The sequence below is a fragment of the Pseudophryne corroboree genome, chromosome 5 (assembly GCF_028390025.1).
Source record: "Pseudophryne corroboree isolate aPseCor3 chromosome 5, aPseCor3.hap2, whole genome shotgun sequence".
In the NCBI taxonomy this organism is placed as follows: Eukaryota; Metazoa; Chordata; class Amphibia; order Anura; family Myobatrachidae; genus Pseudophryne; species Pseudophryne corroboree.
This window is the reverse complement of record NC_086448.1, coordinates 746195314-746216835: the sequence shown is the minus strand read 5'-3', so window position 1 is coordinate 746216835 and position 21522 is coordinate 746195314. Positions and strand designations below refer to the sequence as shown.

The 21522-nt window shown below is 49.9% G+C and overlaps 1 protein-coding gene across 2 annotated transcripts in view; it reads right to left on the bottom strand.

Annotated features, from left to right (window-relative positions):
- Positions 1-21522, bottom strand: part of NDUFAF6 (NADH:ubiquinone oxidoreductase complex assembly factor 6) — a 253561-nt gene that overhangs the window by 117496 nt on the left and 114543 nt on the right. For both annotated transcript variants that reach the window (XM_063924135.1, XM_063924136.1), the window contains one exon: positions 12889-13022. In XM_063924135.1, the coding sequence (XP_063780205.1) occupies positions 12889-13022 (134 nt within the window). The remainder of the gene's footprint in view (positions 1-12888; positions 13023-21522) is intronic.

Sequence of the window (21522 nt, the reverse complement as noted above, 5' to 3'; positions counted from 1 at the left end):
GGGAGAAGAATTGGCATCTAAAAAAAAAAGAATTTTCCAAGTGAAACATAGGATTCATTTTGGGACTATTCATCAAGATTTTCACGTAACTTTTTTATTCTTATAGTGGGAGCGCCAACGGTGTATTCAACAAATAACTGTTGACCACAATAGGTTGGTTCAAGTGAAAAGCTGAGACCACCTTTGGGAGAAACTGAGAACGAGTCCTCAATTCTGCCCTATCCATATGGAAAATCAGATAAGGGCTTTTACAAGACAAAGCCGCCAATTCTGAAACCCGCCTGGCCGACGCCAAGGCCAACAGCATGACCACTTTCCACGCGAGATATTTTAAATCCACAGTCTTAAGTGGTTCGAACCAATGTGATTTCAGGAATGCCAAAACCACATTGAGATCCCAAGGTGCCACTGGGGGCACAAAAGGAGGCTGAATATGCAGTACTCCTTTGACAAAAGTCTGAACTTCGGGCAGTGAAGCCAGTTCTTTTTGGAAGAAAATCGACAGAGCCGAAATCTGGACCTTTATGGACCCCAATTTGAGGCCCAACGTCACCCCTGCTTGCAGGAAGTGCAGGAATCGACCCAGTTGAAATTCCTCCGTCGGGGCCTTCATGGCCTCACACCAAGCAACATATTTTCGCCAAATGCGGTGATAATGTCTTGCGGTGACATCCTTCCTGGCTTTGATCAGGGTAGGGATGACTTCCTCCGGAATACCCTTTTCCTTCAGGATCCGGTGTTCAACCGCCATGCCGTCAAACGCAGCCGCGGTAAGTCTTGGAACAGACAGGGTCCCTGCTGCAGCAGGTCTTGTCTGAGCGGCAGAGGCCAAGGGTCCTCTGTAAGCATCTCTTGAAGTTCCGGGTACCAAGCTCTTCTTGGCCAATCCGGAACCAGGAGTATGGTTTTCACTCCTCGCCTTCTTATTATTCTCAGTACCTTGGGTATGAGAGGTAGAGGAGGAAACACATAAACCGACTGGTACACCCATGGTGTCACTAGAGCGTCCACCGCTATCGCCTGAGGGTCTCTTGACCGGGCGCAATATCTTTTCAACTTCTTGTTGAGGCGGGACGCCATCATGTCTACCTGTGGTTTTTCCCACCGGTTGACCAGCATTTGGAAGACTTCTGGATGAAGTCCCCATTCTCCCGGGTGGAGGTCGTGCCTGCTGAGGAAGTCTGCTTCCCAGTTGTCCACTCCCGGAATGAACACTGCCGTCAGTGCTAACACATGATTCTCTGCCCATCTGAGAATCCTTGTGGCTTCTGCCATCGCCATCCTGCTTCTCGTGCCGCCCTGTCTGTTTACATGGGCGACCGCCGTGATGTTGTCTGACTGGATCAGTACCGGCTAGTTTTGAAGCAGGGGTCTTGCCTGGCTTAGGGCATTGTAAATGGCCCTTAGCTCCAGGATATTTATGTGAAGAGAAATCTCCTGATTTGACCACAGTCCTTGGAAATTTCTTCCCTTTGTGACTGCCCCCCAGCCCCGAAGGCTGGCATCCGTGGTCACCAGGACCCAGTCCTGTATTCCGAATCTGCGGCCCTCTAGTAGATGAGCCCTCTGCAGCCACCACAGCAGCGACACCCTGGTTCTGGCCAATAGGGTTATCCGCTGTTGCATCTGGAGATGGGACCCGGACCATTTGTCCAACAGGTCCCACTGGAACATCCTTGCGTGGAACCTTCCGAATGGAATTGCTTTGTACGAAGCTACCATTTTTCCCAGGACTCGTGTGCATTGATGTACCGACACTTTTCCTGGTTTTAGGATGTCTCTGACCAGAGATGACAATTCCTCGGCTTTTTCCAGTGGAAGAAACACTCTTTTCTGGTCTGTGTCCAGAATCATTCCCAGGAACAGAAGACGTGTCGTCGGGACCAGCTGTGACTTTGGAATGTTTAGAATCCAGCCGTGCTGTTGTAGCACTTCCTGAGAAAGTGCCACCCCCACTATCAACTGTTCTTTGGACCTAGCCTTTATCAGGAGATCGTCCAAGTACGGGATAATTAAAACTCCCTTCTTGCGAAGGAGTATCATCATTTCGGCCATTACCTTGGTAAAGACCCTCGGTGCCGTGGATAACCCAAACGGCAGCGTCTGGAACTGATAGTGACAGTCCTGTACCACAAATCTGAGGTACTCCTGGTGCGGAGGGTAAATGGGGACATGCAGGTACGCATCCTTGATGTCCAGGGATACCATGTAATCCCCCTCCTCCAGGCTCGCAATAACCGCCCTCCGCGATTCCATCTTGAACTTGAACCTTATGATATAAGTGTTCAAGGCTTTTAAATTTAAGATGGGTCTCACCGAACCGTCCGGTTTCGGTACCACAAACATTGTGGAGTAGTAACCCTTTCCTTGCTGAAGGAGGGGTACCTTGACAATCACTTTCTGTGAATACAGTTTTTGAATAGCCACCAACACTGCCTCCCTGGCAGAGGGAGTTGCCGGCAAGGCAGATTTTAGGAAACGGCGGGGGGGAGACGTCTCGAATTCCAGCCTGTACCCCTGAGATACTACTTGAAGGACCCAGGGATCCACTTGTGAGAGAGCCCAATGTTTGCTGAAAAACCTGAAACGTGCCCCCACCGTTCCCGATTCCGCCTGAGCAGCCCCAGCGTCATGCTGTGGACTTACCGGATGCAGGGGAGGACTTCTGCTCCTGGGAACTAGCTGTGTGCTGCAGCTTTTTCCCCCTTCCTCTGCCCCTCGGCAGAAAGGATGAGCCTCTAGCCCGCTTATTTTTCTGGGGCCGAAAGGACTGTACCTGATAATACGGTGCTTTCTTTTGCTGTGGGGTAGCCTGTGGCAAAAAAGTCGATTTCCCAGCAGTAGCTGTGGAAACGAGGTCTTAAAGACCTTCCCCAAAAAGTTCCACCCCTTTATAGGGTAAAACTTCCATGTGCCGCTTGGAGTCGGCATCACCTGACCATTGCCTAGTCCATAACCCCCGTCTGGCGGCAATGGACATAGCGCTTATTTTTGATGCCAGCCGGCAAATATCCCTCTGTGCATCACGCATGTATAAGACAGCGTCTTTTATATGGTCAATCGTTAGCAAAATATTGTCCCTATCCATGGTATCAATGTTTTCCGACAGGGAGTCTGACCACGCAGCAGCAGCACTGCACATCCAAGCTGATGCAATAGCGGGTCTCAATATAATGCCAGTGTGTGTGTATATAGCTTTTAGGGTACTTTCCAGCTTTCTATCAGCAGGTTCTTTTAGGGCGGCCGTATCCGGAGACGGTAGTGCCACCTTCTTTGATAAGCGTGTCAGCGCTTTATCTACCCTAGGGGGTGTTTCCCAGCGTGACCTATCCTCTGGCGGGAAAGGGTACGCAGCCATTAACCGTTTAGAAATGATCAATTTCTTATCTGGGGAAGTCCACGCTTCCTCACACACCTCATTTAATTCGTCAGATGCAGGAAAAACTACTGGTAGTTTTTTCTCACCAAACATAATACCCTTTTTTGTGGTACCTGGGGTATCATCAGAAATGTGTAATACATTTTTCATAGCCTCAATCATATAACGGGTGGATCTATTGGAGGGTACACTCGTCTCATCATCGTCGACACTGGAGTCGGTATCCGTGTCGACATCTGTATCTGTCATCTGAGGTAACGGGCGTTTTACAGCCCCTGATGACATTTGAGACGCTTGGACAGACACAAGCTGAGTAGCCGGCTGTCCTATGTCGTCAAACCTTTTATGTAAGGAGCTGACACTGTCACGTAATTCCTTCCATAAGTCCATCCACACTGGTGTCGACCCCGCAGGGGGTGACATCACATTCACAGGCATTTGCTCCGCCTCCACATCATTATCCTCATCATACATGTCGACACAGCAGTACCGACACATAGCAGACACACAGGGAATGCTCTTTCAGAGGACAGGACCCCACAAAGCCCTTTGGGGAGACAGAGGGAGAGTATGCCAGCACACACCAGGGCGCTATATAACACAGGGATATCACTATACAGAGTGTTTTCCCCTATAGCTGCCTATAATATATATATATACTGCGCCTAAATTGTGCCCCCCCTCTCTTTTTTACCCTTTCTGTAGTGCAGGACTGCAGGGGAGAGCCAGGGAGCTTCCTTCCAGCGAAGCTGTGAGGGAATAATGGCGACAGTGTGCTGAGGGAGTTGGCTCCGCCCCTTTTTGGCGGGCTTTCTCCCGCTATTTTATCGTTTCTGGCAGGGGTTAATATACACCTATATAGCCTCTGGGGCTATATATGGTGTTAGTTTTGCCAGCCAAGGTGTTATTATTGCTGCTCAGGGCGCCCCCCCCCCCCCCCAGCGCCCTGCACCCATCAGTGACCGCAGTGTGTGGTGTGCATGAGGAGCAATGGCGCACAGCTGCAGTGCTGTGCGCTGCCTTGGAGAAGACAGAAGTCTTCAGCCGCCGATTTTCCGGACCACCTTCTTGTTTTTGGCTCTGTAAGGGGGACGGCGGCGCGGCTCCGGGAACGGACGACGAGGTCGGGTCCTGTGTTCGATCCCTCTGGAGCTAATGGTGTCCAGTAGCCTAAGAAGCCCAAGCTACCACCACTTAGGTAGGTTCGCTTCTTCTCCCCTTAGTCCCTCGTTGCAGTGAGCCTGTGTTGCCAGCAGGTCTCACTGAAACTAAAAAACCTAAACTATACTTTCTTCTAGGAGCTCAGGAGAGACCCTAGTGTGCATCCAGCTCAGCCGGGCACAGAAATCTAACTGGGGCTTGGAGGAGGGTCATAGGGGGAGGAGCCAGTGCACACCAGATAGTCCTAAATCTTTCTTTAGATGTGCCCAGTCTCCTGTGGAGCCGTCTATTCCCCATGGTCCTTACGGAGTCCCCAGCATCCACTAGGACGTCAGAGAAAATAGCGTGTAGCTAATGAACATCCTCAGAAATCTGTAAGCAAAATGAAACATTTGCTTTCAGCCCTTTATAAATCGGATGCCATACAAATAAATTACATAAAATGCCATAGATTGTTCAGGTCTAGTGACTGCATGGATATTACATAGAATGACAATTATTGTTCTTGTTCATGTATATAGCAACACCATAATATACTGCACTTCACAGAGAATATTACACCCTGCCAGCACTGGAGCTTACAATCTAAATTCTGTGTTTATGGCTTGTGGAAAGAAACTGAAGAACCCAAGAGAGATCTAAGCAAACACAGAGATGACATACAACCACAGACAGAATCTAACCCTTGGCCCCAAGTGCTGCGAGAGAGCAATGCTAACCACTGAGCTGCACAAATGATTAGTTAGTTCTTAAGAATCTGACAGCTATCTTGTGCTGCCTCAGAGATCAGAACAACAGATCCTGGAGTCAGTGTTTTTCCAATCGTTACACAGATCTGTAAGTCGATGAAACCCTATAAATAAATCGTAACAGGGGATAAATTAATCCCCAGATTTATCATGTTACTGCAGACATCTGCGAGGTGATTAAATAATATTCAGTAGTATAAAGCTTTTATACAGCAGTCAAGCAAAAAATGCGTTAGAACAGTTCTTTTTAATCAAAACAGTATTAATCTGTATCTTTATTGCTTTTCTATCCTCACCTCCATAATTAATCTTTGATCATGTGAACTAAAAGGAGGTGCTGGTTCAATAATGCTTAAGGCTGTAAGTACTGCATTTGATGTTGCACTCAGTCAATTACCCGGCCTGCGTAGGCTTTCCACACTTAAAAAAACATAATAACATAAATGAATAATATCACTAAAAGGACACCTCCGCTTCAGATCAAATTAATGCAGAGAAAAACAAGTGTTAATGGGGGGAGAGGGTCATGATGTGGATAAAAGGACGGTCGTGGACATAGCACTTCTACCAACACCCTACCCCTAATCACAACATGGCTTTATACACAAAATAACAAATGAAGGTCAATCGCGCACTTTCGGAACAAAGGGGGCCATTCCGAGTTGATCGCAGCGATCTGGCTAAAAATCGGCATTTCTGCGCATGCATATGCACCGCAATGCGCACGCACGACGTACGGGTACAAAGTGCTTTGTGATTTTGCACAGGTTCTAGCGAAGCTTTCAGTCGCACTGTCGGCCGCAAAAAGATTGACAGGAAGGGGGCGTTTCCGAGTGTCAACTGACCGTTTTCTGGGAGTGTTTGGAAAAACGCAGGGGTGCCAAGGAAAACGCAGGCGTGGCTGGGCGAGCGCTGGGCAGGTGTGTGACGTCAAAAGCCATCCCACCAACGTTAGAATCAACGCACACGAAGAGTAAGTCCAGGGCTGGTTTTGTTTTGCACAAAATGTTTTTGCAGGCGCTCTGCTGCACAGGCGTTCGCACTTCTGTAAAGCGAAAATACACTCGCCAGTGGGCGGCGACAATGCGTTTGCATGGCTGCTAAAAAACGCTAGCGAGCAACTTGGAATGAACCCCAAAATCGTCAACAGCCAACATCCACTTCACTAGAACTGAGCAATAAGCCTCCTCAGATCTGCTCCACAGACCCTTGTGACTGCTGTTCCTGGTGGTCAGACCAGCTCCACAGACCCTTCCGACCGCTGTTCAGACCAGCTTTGCTCGCAACAGGTAATATTCCACTCGGTTGTTGGCATGGATCCACCAACCGAGTGGAAATTCCCCTTAGGTCGTCGGGATTCCGGCGCCGGTATCCCATCAGCCGGTATTTTGACTGCATCCCCCTTCTGCAGCAAGTCCATTCAGTCGCTCTTCTATAAGTATGCAGCAGAACCTGAGCGTGCCACTTCCATTCATTTGTCCAGAATTTTTCTAATAGGCCTTCCATAACGCAAGTCATAAGGTGTCCATACACTAGTATGATATGATCCTTTTTCACATGATTACGACCCATCTGGCCAATAAATCGTATGAAATGTGCCATATTGTATGTGTTTTAGCTACAATTTCCGATCCACGGTCCCGTGCGCATGAGATCGGAGCTGGAGATCGCCATGGCTGCCACAAAGATTTGTCGGATCCTGAGGCAGTCAATGGCATCGCATACGATACATCGTATGCAAAATGATGTATCGTATGTGAAGCAGGCGCCAAGGATTTTTAACACGCACTTCGCACCCAAACAGACCGGGTTTAGCCGCGTAAATCGGCTAAACCAGACTAAACAAATGGGTGCGATGTGGAAGGTGCCGCTTGGGCACCCAAATGGGTCACTTTTCGCACATTTCAGCTTACCACCCCTGAAATGCATCTCCCAGCAGCTAATCATGCCCAACCGAAGAAACAACTGAACTTGCTCAGTTGGGGCACCATCTAGTGGACCCCTTTGAATCCACATAAATGGCTGCATCTCACGATTTTCTGATAATCTGGTATGCATCAGAAACTGGAAATGGGATCTGCGCATGAATTGCACGATGCCTCCACAGTATCAAGTACAGTAGCTCTGTCCGAGACGCATCTGGAGCGATACGAGCTAGCATGATATACAGTAGGGGTTTCTGGCTGCGGATGGAAAAACAGTGGGTGCCACAACTCAGACACAAGCAAACACATGGATACTCGCAGCAGCATAATGCAGTAACCTAGACTGCCGCAGCTGAAAGCAAGAACCCTCCGTGGATACATCAGACACAGTAGCAGCCACACTGGCCACAGCTAACTATTTTAAATGACAGTAGTTTTATACAGATGTGTATATTTAATTTTGATTGACCATACTACGCTATGGGCATCTGATTACATTTGGTGGTATATTCTACTTGTATAAGAGATCAGACAGGTCCAGAGCATTGCACTTTGCTTTCTGGTGCGGAGACATGCATTTATATTCTCAATTTATACTTTTTGGGGTATATTTACTAAGGTGCGGGTTTTTCAAATTTGGAGATGTTGCCCATAGCAACCAATCAGATTCTTATTTTTCTAGCACCTTCTATAAGACAATAGCTAAAACCTGATTGGTTTCTATGGGCAATATCTCCAATTTTGAAAATTCGCAGTTTATTAAATAAACCCCTTAGAATGTTTACAGCATTATGGGCCTAATTCAGTAAGGATTGCAAATTCAGCAAATTAGCAGAATTTGCAATCCTTCTGTTTGCATGATGGGGGACGCCCATAGCAGGACAAAACAGCCCAGCATACTGACCGTCGCCTGCTTATTAGCAGAAATGAATTGATGCCTCCTGCCGGCGACCGCAGGAGGCCCGCCGCCATGTTTCCAATCGCGAGGGCTGCGTGTGACGTCACGTCCCCTGGCCACACCCCCGTTCGCGCAGCACCGCCCCCATTTGCCAGCCTCCGCCCCCACAACGCTCCGTCTAGGAAACGGAGCGTTGATGCCCGCCTCTGCCTGTATTACATGAAAATGCAACTGCATGTGCAGGACGGGCATCTTTTTTGTAATTTTTGCGGTTGGGTCTCACACTGCGATACAACCTGAATTAGCCCCTATGTTTGTCTACGTTGCCATTTTTCAGAAATCTGAAAACGAGAAGTTACGGTAGACTTACCATCGATAACTATTTCTCCGAAGCCACAGTATCCACAGGATAACATTGGGATATGAGGTAGCGTCAGCGGAATGTCACAAATCGATCAAAAGTTTTCGGCCTCCCAGAATGCAACGGGCCAGTCTCCTATATCCACACCTCCTGGCTATTGCAATTCAGCTATTTTCCAAAGCTCAAGGCAGGAGCATCATACAGTGCCCTAATCAGGCGAAAAGAACACATACACACACTTCCACACAAAAAGGGAAGAGGTTAGTAAATGTAAGGATCCTCAAATCAGGTGCGTCAGGGTGGGATCCCTGTGGACTTCAGAGAAATAGAGTTATCGACTGTCTATCATAACTTCTTATTTCTCCTGCAGGGTCCACAGTTTATCTACAGTATTTCATTGGGATGTCCCAAAGCAATAATAGTGGAGGGGACGCTCCTGATTGGACAGGAGAATCCTTCACCCGAATGCAGCTTTCTGGGAGGCAAAGGTATCAAAGGCATAATGTCTAATGCCTTACATATCTGTTCAGCTCAGCCACCACGTTGTACTACCCATGAAGGACCTACATTACCAGTAGAGTGAGCAGAGACATTAGCCGGAATGGGAAGATCAGCTTGAGAATATGCTTCTGAAACAGTCATCCAAAGCCACCTCGCCAGTGCCTGCTTATCAGCAGACCATCCTCTTTTGTGAAATCCTTAGAGAACGGAGAGAGTGTCCGTCTTTCTGATGGCACTGGTACGATCCACGTAGATCCTTAAAGCACGGACTAGGTCCAATGATGCATCTCCCACAGAAAGGTCCGGCCCTTGGAAAGCCGGAAGTAAAATTTTTAGTTAAGGTGGAACTTGGAGACGACCTTATGGGCCCTACACATTTGTCGATCCACCGCCGACCTTCCCGATGGCGGATACAGCCGACGGGCGACCCGGGGGTGGGGGGGCAGTGAAGTTTAAGAGCAACTTCCCTTTTCAAACAATCCTCAGCCGGAAGAGGATAATGAGAATTAAATTTTTTGGGAATTCTGAACTTTTTACCGGGTGTGACCCAAGCTTCTTGCATTGCATGATTTCCGTCAGCTATTCTGACTCTGGAAATTCAGTTCTGACTGTTTGGGATGTTTAAACACAGGTGCCTTGGATTTTAACAAAGGCTCTGCTGCCTCCACTAAGGATAGAATGACTTTCATAGCATTAGTTACCTCAGGTACATTTACTGAGCTGGGACCTTGATCCTCGTCTCTGTACGCAGACCCAGAATGCGAGGAACCATCCTCATCCTCCAAAGTGTTCCCTTCTGAAACATGTGTAGAATGCGAAGATGTTGCTTTATATCTGTGTGATTTACTTTCCACAGGCCTTTCAGCCTGTTTTTGTTGAAAGGCTGCAGATTCCTGGACTGGATGTGATAAGATCCACGGGGAATGTTGCATGTAAGGGTTAACTGGGTTATCCGCTCAGCTATACTGGATAAAGTTTGTGCAAATGTAACTGCCCTGGATTATTAAGGAGGCTATGGCGAAAGCTAATGTATAACAGTTTGCACATAATCCATTTTGTACCAGATCTTGAGAGGTTAACCCTGCTTTGCATGACAAACATGATATCAATGTCGGTGCTGCTGTGGAGAGTGTATCCGCCTCACGATGCCTCTTAGACATGGTAAACAAATCACACACCTGTATGGTGTTAACTACACAATTTGTGACCGTATTCACTTCAAGCTTGCTAAAGTGATATACAATCCGATCCCTCCCTGCCTTGCACCGGCATCGAGGATCGGTATATACAAAGACAGCAGAACTGTCAGAAATATAGTATAGTAAAGGTCAGCAGCCGCACTAGCAATCAGTCACAAGTTATACATTAGTATAATAAGCAATATGAGCATATATTCAACTACAAATAAATTTCAGGTATGTAGACAAAACAAAATTACTGCATTACCTTATATAGGACTTTAACGTATTCAGTCGCACAGCGAAAGAAACAACAGCAACAGTTTATCAGACTCATATGCATAGGGCACTTAACCAACTACTCGTACACCAATGGTAGGTAGAAACTTAGTGCTGTATCACCTGCCTCAGGAGAGCGGGATACAGGGAGACTTAACCCCGCTTCCAGGATTGATCAATATGCTATCAAACGCTGAGTGGATCCAGACGCAAATAGTGAACACAGACGCACCAGTCACACAGCCGCCTATGCTGCGACTGGGTCATTTAGATATCTAGCGTCTCAGACGGAAGCGGGAAATCAGTTCATGGCGGGGAACTCGGAGGAAACTGGTCATGAACCGAGGGAGGGGCAACAAGAGGAGCGTCTTACTCCCCCACTGCTAAAATCAACCACAGGGATTGTGGTCTCACACCAACCCCTGGAGCCTATGATCCCTGAGGCCTAGCGCTGGTGCATCAGAGATAGCAGCCACGTCAGCATCTGCTCGGTATTCTCCTCCCGAAAACAGTGCGGCTATGTCTCGCACCTTATCCGCTAGGCGGAACCGACGCCTTACCTTCTTCCCCATGCTTCGGGCACAGCTTGGTGACGTCAGCTGGACTTGCTAGCACATCCACACAGAAGCCCGCCAAAACAGCACTGTACATGTGGGTAAGCGTTGTCACGACCCGGCGGAGAGTTGTTGGAGCAACTCTTTCTAAGGTGCATTTAAGACGCTTTTTAGAAAGATCGCTCAAAAAGAATAAGCCTATAAAAATAAAATAAAAAGCTTACAGCTGCAAACAACCAGCAGCCCCATGACCGTGGTCCGGCTCCTGCCACACCAAACAAAAAAAAAAATTGCCTGAGCCAGGAGGCTGGGATATAGGAGACTGGCCCATTGCATTGTGGGAGGCCGAAAGCTTTTGATCGATTGGTGCCATTCCGCTGACGCTACCTCATATCCCAATGTTATCCTGTGGATAAACTGTGGACCCTGCAGGAGAAAGGTGTGTAGAGATTATAGCATAAGCAAGAGGGAATATAATAAGATAAAACGAAGAATGAATTACGTTTAATCCACTGTATATAAATTAGTGGTTGGCTTTAATATAGAAATCATTGTGTTCAGGCAAAACAGTGGGCAAGATTCAGTTATGAATACCTGTACAGGATTTCCTCCCAGGTTACAGGATTTAGCATTCAGATAGGAGTGTAGCTTATTCATATCTCAAACGTTAACACAACCAGGACACCAAGGTTGAATCCGGGATGTAGACATGTTAATTATGTGATTTACAGCTGTGTCTGCTTTACAATATCAAATATGATGGTAAATAATTATTTTTCACAATTTAAAGCAACACTCAACATGCTGTAAATCACATTATTAACATGTCGGCACCGTAATTCAAGAAACTTTGGTAGCCACTGGGCCAGCTAACGGACGGAGCATCATTTTGCAATCACAGTATAGGTTCATAGTAGCCTTCTTCTGCCAGTTACCAGGGTTAGAGAATAAAACACAGATACATGGTATACTATAATTACGGAAATAGACCAATTATTGATTATTAAATATGTCAGGAAGCATAGTTTTTTGGTCACCCTGACAAGGTGTGTTCTGCCATTTTTGCATGTATGTAGAATTATGTACGTTTACAGATGGCATTTATATAATTCACTTGTTAGTTGTTCAACACAAAGCACCTGGAGCCCTAATCTGTGCTTTAACTACGAAATAAAATGATACAAACCATGCACATCTCCAAAAGTTAAAAATCCATACTTAATAAAATGCATCTCAATTTTCTCTTTACTACTACCGATCCATAATTCTACGCGCCATTTCAAGCGGCTGCACGAAGGAAACTAAATGCACAATTATGCATGAACAAGAGATGAAAATTCTGCATGATGGGTAAAAAGAATTTTCAGATGCACAGATCAAAACTGTAAAAAAAGGGAAACCGTTTCCAGCCTATTAGAAACATGCACTGGGTACAGCGCACAGTGGTAAAAGTACAGCTGCTTTTTGACAGCCAAGCAAGGGTTAAACAAATTAGTCTATCCTGGGATTATACCGTCTGGCCCCGGCCTGCAGTAATGAACACAGTGTTGTCATTCTTAGAGCCGTTTTACAAACTGCGGCACGTAAGCTTTCTTTTTTTATTCTCTCTCTCCGCTCAATGAAATCCCAGGATGTTGCCAAGACAACCACTTTAGAAAAAGGACAAACTGATTGAGGAAAACGTGTAATGCACCATTTCCGTAAAGTAACGTGAGCAAGAAATACCACACACACAACAATGAAGTTGTGTTTGACAGAATGGAGGGGGGCATATTGTAGTTTAAGGAGACACTTTAGTGTTTGAAGATATATAATCAGAATCTTTTCTCCTGTGTTCTACATCCATGATGCGCACAACCTTTACAGCACTTACAGAGGTCGGTGAATGGGTGTCTGCGCTTACCAGAATGCAGATGTCAACAGGAAGGAAGACCTGACGCCTGCTGCTGTGGAAAGGAACGGCTCTGAGACAGGTGATGATGCCTTGTGCTTTCCCTATGTGACTGGCGGCGTGGTCTACGTGAACATCCCGGACATCTGCGGAGGAGGGGGAAGGAGATGAGTGATCATTTAATGGATGCGGCAGGAAGCAGGTTGCTTTAGAACAGTACAATTGAAGTGGCACTAGACCCATTCAATGTAAACTCTTAGGGATTCACCATTAGGGGTAGATAAAAATAAATAGAATAAAATGCAAACAAGGACCAGGTGATTGCATGCAGAGAAAACTCTACTTCTGAATGTAGCAAACAAATACTCTAGCAGGACCGTATAACATATGTACTCAGAGATTTCTTTTAGTTCTTGCTGTCTGGTCTTTGGGACACAATAAACTATGAAATTCAGCGAGAACTGTGAAGAATTTAAGGACTGTTCACCTGGACAGAACGCTTATAGGCCCTACACACTGGCCGATAATCGTCAAAGATATGAACGATCTCGTTCATTAATGAACGAGATAACGTTCATCAGCGATGAACGATGTGCGGCCCCGCGCTCGTTCATCGCTGGTGCCCCGTCAGCTGTGCATGCAGGCCAATATGGACGATCTCGTCCATATTTGCCTGCAGTTGTATGGAGCCGTGTGACGCAGGGGAGTGAAGTAACTTCACTCTCCCCGTCACTGACCCCCCGCCGCCGGGTCGCCCGTATCCGCCGTCGGGCAGCTCGGCGGCGGATCTTTAAATGTGTAGGGCCGTTTAGATGCATCTCTATGTGTAGGAGTTACTCAGTTGCTTTAATTACTTCTCTTTCCTAGACATAACCTACACAATTGGCTCAGTCACTTTACATGTACGGGAGACAGTCTATACGGGTGATGGGCAGCAGGTTCGGTATGAGGTCCTCCCAGTTGTCACTTGCAGCATCCTTGTTATATTGGGTTGCTACAGATGTATCCCCTTACGTCCTTGCTGCAGTCACGCTAAACAGCCCTTGATGTTAACTCCATGCCATAACGGGACACGGTAGCGACAAGCACCTTTTTGCATTTTTTTCGTGAAAATGCATCTTAGACGCAAAGTAATGTAATAGGACACACAAGCAGCTTCTGCTGATTACAATGATATGTGGCATGCCTATCTTGTGTGTGTAACAGCGGCTCTATCTGCAACGTTACAGTGTTTTCCATAGTATTTTGTATGCAAATAGTCACAGTTACACACAGAATATAGGCATGCTGCATATCATTTTAATCAGCAGAAGCTCTTTGTGCGTCCTATTTACATTACTTTGCGCCTAAGATGCATTTTTGTGGAAAAAGCGAAGAAAAAAAAGGCGCTCAGCGCTACCAAGCCACACGGCACTTAAGCGTTATGTGTAACGCGACTTGTAGCGCACAGAGCAAAGATGTAAGAGGACACCTCTGTATAGTTAATTGATAAATATTACCAATTGGAGGCTCTTTCATTGAGTAAACATATTGATGTGACTTGGAAACGAGATAAGAGTAATGTGAGGCCCCATTTGAAGGTTAGCCCCCAAAGTGTACTGGGCTAGTTATCACTGGTCTACATGAGTGGCTTTGTGTTCTGGAATGGCTCCTGTGAGCGGACACTGTTAACTGCTGCCTGACGCTAACTTCCCATAAATTAATAAAATAAAACCCAGTTATCTCTGTAAATGTACTCTGATTTTAGATCAGATTATGATAATGGTTGAGTATTATCCTATGTTATTGTTCAGATTCTTTAACCTCACCCATCAGTCGCTACTTAACCTGTCACACCTTGCATCATCTGGGTCTCTCTATACCAGGGGTTCTCAAACTCGGTCCTCAGGACCCCACACAGTGCATGTTTTGCAGGTAACCCAGCAGGAGCACAGGTGTATTAATTACTCACTGACACATTTTAAAAGGTCCACAGGTGGAGCTAATTATTTCACTTGCGATTCTGTGAGGAGACCTGCAAAACAGGCACTGTGTGGGGTCCTGAGGACCGAGTTTGAGAACCTGTGCTCTATACCATAGGTCTGCAAACTCGGTCCTCATTACCCCACACGGTGCATGTTTTGCAGGTCTCCTCACAGAATCACAAGTGAAATAATTAACTCCACCTGTGGACCTTTTAAAATGTGTCAGTGAGTAATTAATACGCCTGTGCACCTGCTTTGGTTCCCTGCAAGACATGCACTGTGTGGGGTAATGAGGACCGAGTTTGAGAACCACTGCACTATACGAATCCCCTCATCAGCCATCCCTGGCGTTTACCACTCTCTTGGTTTTCTCTATTACAGTCGGGGTCTGTCCCGGGCTAATTCTTATTCCCTCCTCTTAGTTTCACCACCACCATTATTGTTATTTTTCTTCCCTGTAATGGGTGCGGTATAGAAGGGTCTACAGTAATTAGATAGCCAGTCATTAGGTTGACCCCATATGGTTGGCATGCATTAGGGCGACAGGGTTAAAAGGTCGACAGGATCAGAAAGTCGATATGGAAATTGTCGACACAAAAATGTCTTTTATAATCTGTGACCACAATCGGTGTAATGTGTACCCTTGTGTACTTGCTTGCTCACCATGCTTTAGGCAGGTTACTAATGCCCATCATAGTCCCCGTGGATGGTATATCAAGAAAAATGAGAAAATCCCCCCCAAAACGTGTGGCAACCATATATGTGTGTGTCGACCATTATCATGTCGACCTTAAGCACCGTCTACCTTTTACATGTTGACCTGATGCATGACAAGCATATGGTGTCTGCCTATTGACTGTCTGCACACTGGAACCCACTCACAATACTCGACATTTATTTCCCTTACTGATCCGGGGCCTATAGGAGTTGTAGTTTTGTGAGAAATCTTGTTCTCTAGCATGCGGAGGGGGGGGGGGGGGGAGCTCGCATGTTTAGGATAGCCCCCTACCGCCCATGTTTTGGGACGCAGCGCCTGGGTGTGACATCACGCAGCCACTGCGGCCCGCCCTGTAAATAGTCCGGACATGCCTCCGTTGTTCGGACCGTGCTTCCAGAACACCACATCGCAGCCCTACGCCAGGACTTAGATTGCGATCACATCCTCTAAGTCCTCGTGCAGAATAGTGATCTCTGCACTTCTATGATCAGTGCTGAATCGGGCCCCCAGTCCCTTACTTGTTCCTCTCCTTTATCGCATCTTCTCTCTCCATTCACTAGCACTGTACCTTTCTGACTGACATTACGGAGGAGACGTAGCAAACGCTTTAAAAAAAAAAATAAGAAAAAGAGGACAAGTGAAGAAGTTTCCTATATCATTCAATTAGTTTCTCGCTATCATTAGCAAGTACATTATATAAAATAATAAATAGAAGCACACTGTTGCTATGGGCAACTTCTATAGAAGGTTTGATACATCGCCCTCTAAGCCCTTATCTTACTCTCCTTTGACAGACACTTTGTCTTCATCAGACTGCCCTCTGCCCACACTGATCCCCTTCTGCATCCATCCCCTCCCTCAGTCCTCTCTTATTAAGCTGGCCGTACACTAGAGAATTTACCAGACAGCCTGACAGATGGAACAAATGTCTGAGGAATACAACAGCCTTGAATTGGACTCTGTGGAGCGATTCTTCATCCGGTGTAACAGGTAATCTGTCTCTAGTGGTTGTTAGGGAAAAGCTCATCTCCCCAACATTCACGGATTATTGCGTATCTATTGAACCAAAATTCAATAAAATGTAAATAAGGGGCTGAAAAGCAGATGTACAAAGAGGAGGAAATAATCATGCAACACCTCTGTGTAGAGAAACAAGATAAAGGCATGACTGTTCCCCAGCATGGTAACCAGCACTAGTGCCAGTTACAGCGCGGGTCGCACTAGTGCCAGTTACAGCGCGGGTCGCACTAGTGCCAGTTACAGCGCGGGTCGCACTAGTGCCAGTTACAGCGCGGGTCGCACTAGTGCCAGTTACAGCGCGGGTCGCACTAGTGCCAGTTACAGCGCGGGGCGCACTAGTGCCAGTTACAGCGCGGGGCGCACTAGTGCCAGTTACAGCGCGGGGCGCACTAGTGCCAGTTACAGCGCGGGTCGCACTAGTGCCAGTTACAGCGCGGGTCGCACTAGTGCCAGTTACAGCGCGGGTCGCACTAGTGCCAGTTACAGCGCGGGTCGCACTAGTGCCAGTTACAGCGCGGGGCGCACTAGTGCCAGTTACAGCGCGGGGCGCACTAGTGCCAGTTACAGCGCGGGGCGCACTAGTGCCAGTTACAGCGCGGGGCGCACTAGTGCCAGTTACAGCGCGGGTCGCACTAGTGCCAGTTACAGCGCGGGGCGCACTAGTGCCAGTTACAGCGCGGGGCGCACTAGTGCCAGTTACAGCGCGGGGCGCACTAGTGCCAGTTACAGCGCGGGGCGCACTAGTGCCAGTTACAGCGCGGGTCGCACTAGTGCCAGTTACAGCGCGGGGCGCACTAGTGCCAGTTACAGCGCGGGGCGCACTAGTGCCAGTTACAGCGCGGGGCGCACTAGTGCCAGTTACAGCGCGGGGCGCACTAGTGCCAGTTACAGCGCGGGGCGCACTAGTGCCAGTTACAGCGCGGGTCGCACTAGTGCCAGTTACAGCGCGGGTCGCACTAGTGCCAGTTACAGCGCGGGTCGCACTAGTGCCAGTTACAGCGCGGGTCGCACTAGTGCCAGTTACAGCGCGGGTCGCACTAGTGCCAGTTACAGCGCGGGGCGCACTAGTGCCAGTTACAGCGCGGGGCGCACTAGTGCCAGTTACAGCGCGGGGCGCACTAGTGCCAGTTACAGCGCGGGGCGCACTAGTGCCAGTTACAGCGCGGGGCGCACTAGTGCCAGTTACAGCGCGGGGCGCACTAGTGCCAGTTACAGCGCGGGGCGCACTAGTGCCAGTTACAGCGCGGGGCGCACTAGTGCCAGTTACAGCGCGGGGCGCACTAGTGCCAGTTACAGCGCGGGGCGCACTAGTGCCAGTTACAGCGCGGGGCGCACTAGTGCCAGTTACAGCGCGGGTCGCACTAGTGCCAGTTACAGCGCGGGTCGCACTAGTGCCAGTTACAGCGCGGGTCGCACTAGTGCCAGTTACAGCGCGGGTCGCACTAGTGCCAGTTACAGCGCGGGTCGCACTAGTGCCAGTTACAGCGCGGGTCGCACTAGTGCCAGTTACAGCGCGGGTCGCACTAGTGCCAGTTACAGCGCGGGTCGCACTAGTGCCAGTTACAGCGCGGGTCGCACTAGTGCCAGTTACAGCGCGGGTCGCACTAGTGCCAGTTACAGCGCGGGTCGCACTAGTGGCAGTTACAGCGCAGGTCGCACTAGTGCCAGTTACAGCGCGGGTCGCACTAGTGCCAGTTACAGCGCGGGTCGCACTAGTGCCAGTTACAGCGCGGGTCGCACTAGTGCCAGTTACAGCGCGGGTCGCACTAGTGCCAGTTACAGCGCGGGTCGCACTAGTGGCAGTTACAGCGCGGGTCGCACTAGTGCCAGTTACAGCGCGGGTCGCACTAGTGCCAGTTACAGCGCGGGTCGCACTAGTGGCAGTTACAGCGCGGGTCGCACTAGTGGCAGTTACAGCGCGGGTCGCACTAGTGCCAGTTACAGCGCGGGGCGCACTAGTGCCAGTTACAGCGCGGGTCGCACTAGTGCCAGTTACAGCGCGGGTCGCACTAGTGCCAGTTACAGCGCGGGTCGCACTAGTGCCAGTTACAGCGCGGGTCGCACTAGTGCCAGTTACAGCGCGGGTCGCACTAGTGGCAGTTACAGCGCGGGTCGCACTAGTGCCAGTTACAGCGCGGGGCGCACTAGTGCCAGTTACAGCGCGGGTCGCACTAGTGCCAGTTACAGCGCGGGTCGCACTAGTGCCAGTTACAGCGCGGGGCGCACTAGTGCCAGTTACAGCGCGGGGCGCACTAGTGCCAGTTACAGCGCGGGGCGCACTAGTGCCAGTTACAGCGCGGGGCGCACTAGTGCCAGTTACAGCGCGGGTCGCACTAGTGCCAGTTACAGCGCGGGTCGCACTAGTGCCAGTTACAGCGCGGGTCGCACTAGTGCCAGTTACAGCGCGGGTCGCACTAGTGCCAGTTACAGCGCGGGTCGCACTAGTGCCAGTTACAGCGCGGGGCGCACTAGTGCCAGTTACAGCGCGGGTCGCACTAGTGCCAGTTACAGCGCGGGTCGCACTAGTGCCAGTTACAGCGCGGGGCGCACTAGTGCCAGTTACAGCGCGGGTCGCACTAGTGCCAGTTACAGCGCGGGTCGCACTAGTGCCAGTTACAGCGCGGGTCGCACTAGTGCCAGTTACAGCGCGGGTCGCACTAGTGCCAGTTACAGCGCGGGTCGCACTAGTGCCAGTTACAGCGCGGGTCGCACTAGTGCCAGTTACAGCGCGGGTCGCACTAGTGCCAGTTACAGCGCGGGTCGCACTAGTGCCAGTTACAGCGCGGGGCGCACTAGTGCCAGTTACAGCGCGGGGCGCACTAGTGCCAGTTACAGCGCGGGGCGCACTAGTGCCAGTTACAGCGCGGGTCGCACTAGTGCCAGTTACAGCGCGGGTCGCACTAGTGCCAGTTACAGCGCGGGTCGCACTAGTGCCAGTTACAGCGCGGGTCGCACTAGTGCCAGTTACAGCGCGGGTCGCACTAGTGCCAGTTACAGCGCGGGGCGCACTAGTGCCAGTTACAGCGCGGGGCGCACTAGTGCCAGTTACAGCGCGGGTCGCACTAGTGCCAGTTACAGCGCGGGGCGCACTAGTGCCAGTTACAGCGCGGGGCGCACTAGTGCCAGTTACAGCGCGGGGCGCACTAGTGCCAGTTACAGCGCGGGGCGCACTAGTGCCAGTTACAGCGCGGGGCGCACTAGTGCCAGTTACAGCGCGGGTCGCACTAGTGCCAGTTACAGCGCGGGTCGCACTAGTGCCAGTTACAGCGCGGGTCGCACTAGTGCCAGTTACAGCGCGGGTCGCACTAGTGCCAGTTACAGCGCGGGTCGCACTAGTGCCAGTTACAGCGCGGGTCGCACTAGTGCCAGTTACAGCGCGGGTCGCACTAGTGCCAGTTACAGCGCGGGTCGCACTAGTGCCAGTTACAGCGCGGGTCGCACTAGTGCCAGTTACAGCGCGGGTCGCACTAGTGCCAGTTACAGCGCGGGTCGCACTAGTGCCAGTTACAGCGCGGGTCGCACTAGTGCCAGTTACAGCGCGGGTCGCACTAGTGCCAGTTACAGCGCAGGTCGCACTAGTGGCAGTTACAGCGCAGGTCGCACTAGTGCCAGTTACAGCGCGGGTCGCACTAGTGCCAGTTACAGCGCGGGTCGCACTAGTGCCAGTTACAGCGCGGGTCGCACTAGTGCCAGTTACAGCGCGGGTCGCACTAGTGCCAGTTACAGCGCGGGTCGCACTAGTGCCAGTTACAGCGCGGGTCGCACTAGTGCCAGTTACAGCGCGGGTCGCACTAGTGCCAGTTACAGCGCGGGTCGCACTAGTGCCAGTTACAGCGCGGGTCGCACTAGTGCCAGTTACAGCGCGGGTCGCACTAGTGCCAGTTACAGCGCGGGTCGCACTAGTGCCAGTTACAGCGCGGGTCGCACTAGTGCCAGTTACAGCGCAGGTCGCACTAGTGCCAGTTACAGCGCGGGTCGCACTAGTGCCAGTTACAGCGCGGGTCGCACTAGTGCCAGTTACAGCGCGGGTCGCACTAGTGCCAGTTACAGCGCGGGTCGCACTAGTGCCAGTTACAGCGCGGGTCGCACTAGTGCCAGTTACAGCGCGGGTCGCACTAGTGCCAGTTACAGCGCGGGTCGCACTAGTGCCAGTTACAGCGCGGGTCGCACTAGTGCCAGTTACAGCGCGGGTCGCACTAGTGCCAGTTACAGCGCGGGTCGCACTAGTGGTACCCTGCAACAATAGCACTAGGGCTCTTACTGCACCTCTAGAGTGCAGGTAATCTACATACATTACCTGTTATAAATATTCCACTTTGTCCTATTGGTTCTATAGTGGTAAAATGCAGTTTGGCCTGAATTTGGGAAGCAAGCACTGCAAGCAAAAGTTACGCTGCAGGGGACTTGCCATGGCACAGGGGCTAGCTACAGGTTATATTCTCCCTCTATGGGTGTTGTGGACACCCACAGAGGGAGAAAAGCGCGTGGGCCGGTATTCCAGTGGCGACATTTCACCGCCTGTCGGGATTCTGGCGTCAGAATTGTGACCGCCGGGATCCCATATTATATTATTTTAATAGGATTTTGGTATTTACCGGTAAATCCTTTTCTCCTAGTCCGTAGAGGATGCTGGGGACTCCAAAAGGACCATGGGGTTTATACCAAAGCTCCAGACCGGGCGGGAGAGTGCGGACGACTCTGCAGCACCGACTGAGCAAACTCAAGGTCCTCATCAGCCAGGGTATCAAACTTATAGAACTTTGCAAACATGTTTGAACCTGACCAGGTGGCCGCTCGGCAAAGCTGTAAAGCCAAGACGCCCCGGGCAGCCGCCCAAGACGAACCCACTTTCCTGGTAGAATGGGCTTTGACTGACTTCGGCACCGGCAACCCGGCCGAAGAATGAGCCTGCTGAATCGTACTACAAATCCAGCGTGCAATAGT